The 8,823-nt window shown below is 36.5% G+C and overlaps 1 protein-coding gene across 1 annotated transcript; it reads right to left on the reverse strand.

The window, feature by feature from the left end:
- Nucleotides 1–127: 127 nt before the first annotated feature.
- Nucleotides 128–8,216, reverse strand: LOC103723437 (50S ribosomal protein L22-like). Its single transcript, XM_039124875.1, is given in 8 exon segments — nucleotides 128–730; nucleotides 826–887; nucleotides 1,052–1,128; nucleotides 1,130–1,168; nucleotides 4,754–4,915; nucleotides 5,544–5,623; nucleotides 6,436–6,558; nucleotides 8,044–8,216. Coding segments are annotated over 6 exon segments (495 nt in total). The 5' UTR covers nucleotides 5,574–5,623; nucleotides 6,436–6,558; nucleotides 8,044–8,216; the 3' UTR covers nucleotides 128–605.
- Nucleotides 8,217–8,823: the final 607 nt, after the last annotated feature.

Genomic DNA, 8,823 nt, shown 5'->3' on the forward strand with positions numbered 1-8,823 from the left:
GTGTAATCGGTATTAAACTGCTCCAGGGTTTTAGTAAAAGTTAGAGATCAAACTTTAACAATATCCTTGTGAATATTTATAGATAAATTTTATAATTAATGGAGAAAACCAGCAAGTGCCACAACAATTATCAAGTGAGTTAATGGCATTAAGAGAACAGTGCAACAACATTGTCTCCAACACATGATGAGACATATAGTTACAGTGGAAACAATAAATTCATGGCATCCACTATAAAGATATTGAAGCCAAAATGTCATATAGTTCGACTTCAATCTATTCTGACTTAAAGAACTGGTAATGCAGAAAATTTGGTATGATAAGCACCCCAAATTTTTCACTGAATTCAAGTTGCTTGTACAAAGGTTTGCTGTTAACCTTTCAAAACTTCCAGTGGTCCCACCCAAACAGGTAATGCCTGCTGCTTTTCACAAGCAAACTAAAAGAAGTCAACACCATGGGTTGCTCAAGCTGTCATGGCCTCCTTCCCTTTCCGGCCCCACCTTGGCGTGGTCTCGATAAGCCGATGAGGAACAAGCTGCCTCTCCCGCCTCGTCAACTTCTTGAAGTTGCTGACCCTCAGCTTAGCGATCTTTGCCTCCTCTTCAGGAGTGATCTCCCTCACCACCACTGTTAGCCGGCATTTGGGTCTTTACCATGATCCCACTCCTCCCCTTGGCATGGTATGACAGCCTCTTCAGATAAACCCCTTTTCCAACAAAGGCTTCATCTGCAGGAGGAAAAGGAAATGAAAAAGAAAATTTTAATTGAAAGGCACATAACAATCCATTTTTGCCCCTTCAAAGGAATTAAACATTCACTTACCAACAAGGAGACGTTCAGGGTCCAACCCATGGTTATGCGCTGCATTGGCACGGGCTGAGTTGCAGTGGTTTAGATGGATAATGGTAAGACAGAGACTAAACTCCCAGTATCAGCTAAGATGTCATATGCTTTCCCAGTTCCTTGGTGGGAGAAACAAAGTACCAGCATAATTATTAAAGATATCCGAGTCAAAATTTTCACTAAATAAACTACTCTGCAAGTTCATAGCACCTGATAGACTGTCTTTGCAGCTCTTTTTACAGTTACTTGCAGCTGCAAAAGTGCATCTTCAACTTGCATTCCACAAAACCAGTTTGGCCACCAGATTGACCTTCTTGGGACTCTGACACCGCCATGCATAAAAATCTATTTAGAGATGGATATATAATAGAAAATCAATATCTGAGAGCAGAACAGGATAGGCATGTAAGCATATTCTCATCCTATAGAACTGTGACTGTCTCAGTATTGTCTATCATCTATACGTCAACTTCACCTTTTAATATTCTGTTCACATGAACATGCATAAAGAAAGAATCTGAAAGTGACAAATTTGCTGTACATGCAGGTTCCGAACAATATTGAATATCAAGCCTTATTCTAGCTATATGGGGTTAACCTAGTGGATCAAGCCTTGATCTATCGAAGTTAGAGAATGCTTTATGGCTGCCTCTTGACTTGATGGCAGCACTCTATGGTCGATGTCAAATTCCTGACCATGGTAACTCTTAGGAAAAGGGGTACCTAATACGAGGCAATTGGCAAGTATGAATGCCTACCCTTTGATTCTATAATTTAAGATCATGCAACCATGAAAGTGACTTTCCAAGTTTCCCCTAAACAGGAAATTGTCTAGATTTTCTTTTCCCCAAATCAATGTTTTATGTAGGATGGCATCCATATTTGCAGTACAAATCACAAGCTGAAGAGCCAACCAAAACACAACTCCCGGTGAGCCATTCCAACAACAAAAAGGATACATGATGACAAAACAATTGATGGCATCAAAACTGCAGCCAGGGAATGGGACTTGATATGGTGCAGATTCCGTGCAAAACTATGGCATAAAGTAGGACGTGATAGAGCATGCATCAAAAGTAAAAATTAAAAGGGTGTTATATAATGACCATTCTAAACAACTGGCTTCAGAAAGTAGTTATCCTTTATGCACTGGGGTCTTCTGATTTCAATTAGCAAGCTATAAATGACTGAGTTAAAATTTGAATGCTATATAATATAGAGCAAGGATTTAAATACCATGGCACAGGGCCTCCTGGTTTTTCTGTGGATGTCTGATCTTGTCCCTGTCTATTTCCCAACTTGTCCCGACACCACAATCAGGGTGGTGCCCTGTCATGCCCCGTCATCCCACTGGTATTTAAAACCATGATATACAGTTTATTCTTCAAGACGATTAGGTGTTTTTTGCCCCTTACACCAGAAAAACAGAATAAAAGGTGAAGATAAAGCAGAAGAAAGTGAAGGAGAATCATTATTTGATCTTATGTTTTAAAAAAATTAGGAACACAGATCTTTACATTACCAAAAAAATTGTCTCTAACCTACAACACTGAAACCACCCAAACTCTAACTGTGAAGCATTATATCTGCAAATATGAAGAAGGCAGGGAAGGAAGAAGGTGAAGGATATGATGACAGAGAAGGAAGAAATGAATGAATAAAAGGAGACCATGACAACAGTAAAGAATACTATTGATTTTGAGTTGGCATTGTTTTTGATGACTTATTTTAGAACTATTTTAGGTTATGCAAGCTTTGACGGAAATTCTACTGATTGAGAATGCTCTCTAAGTCATATGAATAGAAGCTTGTATTGAGGTGACTGGTAATTTTAGAAGCTGGAATCTAAAGAGTCATTTTCTAGTCTTTCGCTTCAACTAAGAGCTGGTTTTGCTGTGCTTCCTCCCATAAGACACTGCCACAATCCCTTCCATCTTAAACCCTAGTCCCTTGATACAATGACCCTTTTAAGTTTTAACCATCCCAAAGCCCCAAAATCCCAAGAAATGTGTACTCTTCCTCTCAAATTACAGCAAATCAAGGACTATCTAACATGCACGGCTAGTGTGCGTGCCTGTGCGTGTATGCATGTGCTTGTGCTTGCGTGTGTTTGTGTCCCAGAGAGAGAGAGATGCAGCCTCGCCATTCCAAGAGCCTAAAAATAAAGATGCATCCCAGGGATTACAACAGAAACCATCAAGAATGGTTTAAAACACAACCCTTGCTATTCAAAGAAATAATTCAAACTTTGGTGATTCTTATGAACATGATCACAAGAGGATCTCTAAGGGTGCAAGCCCTCATTCACCATGTGTTGTACAAGAGCGAGATTTCTGTTTAAATATTTCTGATGCAGTCCATCAAGATATTCTAAACAATAAGCAGTCAAGATGATGTACACTAAATCTGGAATTGATCCTTAATACAATAGGAAAATTGTTCCATCATGCCAAGGAGAGGAATAAAACATGCCAAAAGGTTAAAGACGTAAAGCAATTTGTCAACAATTAATGGATGTGCAGGTATTGTATTCTTAATATGCACATACTCCTAGTGGATCCTTGTCAATCTCACAGGCATTTAACTTTATCTGTTACACTCAAAGAAGTGAAAACATATATCTCAGGTTGCATAGTTGAAAAATCAACAACTGTGTAAATCATAGGACAAAGCTTTTAATAGTTTTAGATGCCCAAGCTTTTGCAGCACAAGGACAAAGGTGGTGTTTACTGCACATAAGTGATGTATTAAATTGGATCTTGCCCAAGTTTGAATCTGAAGATTGACTTATTCCTTGAAATCAAGGAACAATTTTCACCTCAAACTTTACTTTTGGCCATGAAAAGAAATGATCAGAGCACCATTAAGGCCCTCAAGAATCTAAAGAAACTTTTGCCGCACTTGTTCTCGATCAAACTTGTGAAAACCTCCCAGCCCGCTTTATTAATAATTTACGATGCTTGACACGCAATTATAAAACAATCCATAATGCATCAACCAGTGGTATTAGTTCTTCAACTGAAAGATATTGCATCATCTAACATCGAAAGGTGATAAAAAAGCAAAACACTTCCAGTACAAACAATAATTAGGTTAACAGGCACAAGTCACAAATTTCAAATGTCTCGTTCTTTATTCCAAATCAAATGGATGTAAAGTTGTTATAATAGCAACTAATTTTCATTTCTCTAGGCCAAAAAATTCTATTAAATTTAAATTTCAAAACTCTTTATAGGTAAATGCTAAAAATCCCTAAAATTCCTCCTGGGTGGTAAGAAAGTTAAGGCCTATCCCCTCTTAAGGACTACTTTGGTTCACGGGAAAAGAAGGGGAAGTATGGTCAACGGAAAAACAAAAAGCAAGTCTCTTGTTTGGTTGGAGTTGTCAAAAGAGAGAGATGGAAAAGTAACATTTTCATGGGAATAAGATTTCCATGTTTTATGGGAAAGAAAAATTCATGGAGGACAAGTAAAAGCTACTTTCCCATTGGTTAGATATTGGAGTCCTTTTTTTTCCAAAAGTACTCTTGATCCATGGGTAAGGCCTTTCTCTTTATTAAGGATATAATAGGTATTTCATAAAACTTTTTCAGAAAAGTAAATACTCAACCAAACAAAAGCCACTTTGGAATGTGCCAATTTTCCATGATCAATCAAACATGCCAAAACCATTTTCTTAAGCATCATATTTCCAGGAATCATCTTTCCAGAAAAAATATTTCAGTGAGAAAAAATTCTTCCTGCATACCAAACGAGTCCTAAAGGTAAACACAATGCCAAATGCCACATATAGATAAGCCTCTCAGCAAAACAAGTTAAAGCTGCATACTCAAATTCGGCGTTTTAATTAATAAATGGCTAAGGGAACATGTTAAAAGTGGATAAGACAGTTTTGCACTGATTGGCACCTGTCTGATATCCTTCTTAACAGCTTGAACCCTCAAGGGTTTAGAGACTGCACTCTTTTTCTCTGTTTTCCCACCATCTCCCATGATTGGAGTCAGAGGGGAGGAAATTGGCACCATGCTCGCATCTTCTTCTGCCAACAAGTTCTTTGAACTGAATATTCCCTGCAATACCACAATATGAGGCCAAACTTCAGGATTAATAATTATACGCCAGACAAAAATGATATGTAGAAATAAATGAGGACACAATTACCCAGAGTACCTGACTAGGCAAGCATGTGTAAAATGAAATAATATTTATGTGATATGCAATACTCTGTGATAGACATGACCAGAAGCCGACAAAAAGGAAAAAGACCAACACTGCCATTCCATATTAGGAAACATAAGGTATTACGGTGATCTGCTAATGCACCCAAAGAGATGATATACAAACTGAATAAAACCTCACATGGATCTTGACTCTAAGTGGAAGGGCCATAATCCATAAGTCACACTTGAAACCAAGAAACATGTGGTATAATTTATAATGCCTCTAAATAGATGATCTGCAGACTAAAGGAAACCTATGTAGAAGTAGGAAAGCATATCTGCATATTAATTAAATACCAAATTGTCCAATGCCTGCCAAGCAAGTTTATGATGTTCACTGGAAGTGAAGCAGATAAAAAACAACCAGGTGTGCTGTTTGCTAATTCCAATGTATATGCATCAATTTGGAAAATGAACACGGCATGTGAATTATAACATGATATCATGCACAGAGTAATTAAGGATGTAAGACGATTACCGAGTGTTGCAGATACTGATAGAAAGGCATGGTTCTTCTGGTAGAAAGATCAGATATGCTCCACAGATGTTTACATTGGCCTGCAGTGATTTTGTATGTCACTTTTGGTAGAATTAATTCTTATCAGCATGGAATGCATCAAAAAGAATGTAGCTGCACTGAGAAACTAACTTTGAAGGCAGATAAAAAAATAAAATAAAATAGGAAACTGAACAGCAATATGAAAAGCCTAAAAATTACATCAGGGTAAGTTGAAGAAGTGTAGAACTACGCATCCAAGTATCAGTGCATGACAGAAAGATGTAGACAGACAGGAAAATGCATAAGTCCAAGACTAACATCTAGAAACAGTTACTTGAATATGGAAAGCAAATGGGACATATATAGATGCTACTGAAAAAAAAGAATGAAACTCTGTTTTACGTTAAAAAATTGCTGCCCTCAATGCTCCAGACTTCAGAACTGAGAGGCAAATTAAATTAGCTGTCACAAACTCGCAATCTATCAACAGGTTTGTATAGGTATTACTTTGCTCCAGATTCTACTTATAGGGCCACCTTTAGGATGGGTGATGGAAAAAAAAATTACTGTGATAGCATCATTTGTTATAGCTGGAAGCTTCAAAGAACTCCTTTGTTACTAAAATTTCTTCAAAAGATCAAAATTACAAATCAAAATTGTTCAGTAACATGAATTTTAGGAGTACAGCGTGATTTATCAGTCAAGATCAGATGTTAGATGCATTTGTTAGATATATAGCATAAATGGCATGTTTACAAGTTAGTTCAAATTATTATAATCATAACCATCAAACGTTGTCCAGTACCTATCATTGAAATATTAGAACTTTTAAAGAGGAGTAGAAAAATGTGTGCAGAATATTGAACATTACCCAGTAATGGAAAAGGCTTTGTACAGGTGCTATATGGAACCGAACATGGTCCACGATTTTGCTCCACTATGGTGGCAGCCTGGCGAAGGACAGAGCGCAGACACCTTTGCCATCCCACCACGACTACAAAACTTGAGCAGGTTTATCCAATTAATTTTCCATAAGATTCACTCATCAATTGTATCGGTACACAAGATACAAGAAAAGAACAAATTGAAGCAGCCTATTTTACATATGTGACTACCAAATATGCATTTGAAAACAATCACATCAGCCCCCAAAGATATCATAAGATTTTGTGAGGTCATAAAAGATGTTAATATTTGAAACAAGATCCCAAGATCCAATATGACCATTCAAGCACTTATATGGAGACTATGTGATGCTAGAATATGACACTTAACATATTGCTTTTACTGCATATTTACCCAAACCACCGACATTAGCCATTGTATTTCATTATCTTAGAATTCTTTCTAAACAACATTACTGACACTAAGAAACTCATAGAAGGAAGTTAATCATATGGCAAGGAAATATTATGATTTAGTTAAGATATTATGTTAAGTTGAAAGAAGGCAAGCATCTTTTCTTTTTCTGATGGGCAGATGTATAATTGACACATTGATGTATCCAGAAACTTCAAAATGAACAACATTTCTCACTTTCATCATTTTTTCCCACTTCCATGGAAACTGCATCTTGTTTTCAACATCAACTTGCAAGGTCTTCAAGCAGCATATTTGTCACAAGCTCCTGATATCTTAAGTTGCAATATAGTGATCCATAAAGCACACAACTTGCCCCATGCTTCACAGTGGAACAGCATATGAGCCTAAAATTCTCAAAGAGTACTAAATTTTTTAACCAAAAGTCAACTGTAGGATTTTTTAAGAAAGATTGAACTGAATAATCAATAAAATTGCATTTATATTGTGTAAGTCCGAGCTACTTTCGTTGTTGATTACCGCAACAAGTACTATGAACAATCCACAAAATGCAACTTGTTATATCAATAACAAAAAACCATGCAAACAAGATAGTTATTGGTAACGATGGCACTAAATACTTCAAGTAATTCACAACATGACATTATGACTCGAAAACATATTACCCGAACACATGGATGTTACTGAAAATGCAATTCGATTTGTGCAAAACCAAAGCTTCTTTCTTAGTGGTAACAACAGATATGACCAGATATATTCACAAAAGACAACATTTAAAGGGGGAACAAATCAAAAATTCATCCCCAAACATGAAAAGATCACTAAAAATGCATTTAAGTTTGAATAGATAGAGATGCTCTGCACGAATTTATTCACAAGAGAAATTACATAGAAACTGTCACAAACTTAAGCAAGTGCGTCGATAGTAGCAGTCCTAAACACTTCGATATTTCAGAATTCACATTCTTCTAAAACGAAATTGAAAAAAAATCAAGGTCGTTCCTCCCTCTACATCATTATAAGCGCAAGAAAAAACGTACAGTGATTACTTTTATCAATCCCATATAACGGAACAGACAGTACTCCGATCTAGAAATCCCAGACGATAAACAAGGAGAAGAGAAAAGCTAAGGAAACAAGTTCGTGTACGAGAGAAAACCTCTAGGTGGCGGGCGACGACGGGCGGAGCCGCTCCGCGAGACGGTCGGCGGCGGGACAAGAGGAGGCGGAGTTCGCTTCTCGGGAGTCGGGACTTTAGACCTTGGAGAGCCACGTGGGTCGGTTCGGGTCCAGGAGGGCAGGGTGGAGGGAACCGACCCGTGGTCGAGGTTTCTGACATCGCGCAACTTAGGCCGGGTTAACCCGAACACAAAAGCCGCCCGACCCGTAATTTTTACTTGAGCTGGGCCTGGGCCTATCTTTTTCTTTTCTTGGCTAAGCCCACCCACACATGGGACTTTGGCTGTGCAAAATAACATGCCATAATTAATAAAAAAAAGTTGCATTTTTTTACATAAATATTTTTCTAAAAATTTAGATTTATACAAATATTTTTTTTAAAAAATTATATTTATTTTTATTCTCATAAAATAATGTATTTTTATAAATTCGACTCTTTTAATGATTAATAAAAGCCATATTTATTTTAATTAATAGTAAAATAAAATTTTCAAATTATTTTTTATCCTCTATCTCGATTGTTTTGTAAATTTTTTTTTTGCACATCGGTATTTTAGTCATTTTAATTTAAAAGCGTTAATTTTTTAATAGTATTAGATGACGTAGGTATATATGCAAAAGTAAAGATAAAACAAAAAAATAACAAAATAAATATTACGAAAATATACATGCAAATATTAATTTTATAAAAATATTTATATAAAATTAGATATTTAAAAAAATATTCATTGAAAAAAAATCCAAAAAAGTTCTTCTCTTT

Source organism: Phoenix dactylifera, chromosome 1, assembly GCF_009389715.1.
Source record: "Phoenix dactylifera cultivar Barhee BC4 chromosome 1, palm_55x_up_171113_PBpolish2nd_filt_p, whole genome shotgun sequence".
Lineage (NCBI taxonomy): Eukaryota > Viridiplantae > Streptophyta > Magnoliopsida > Arecales > Arecaceae > Phoenix > Phoenix dactylifera.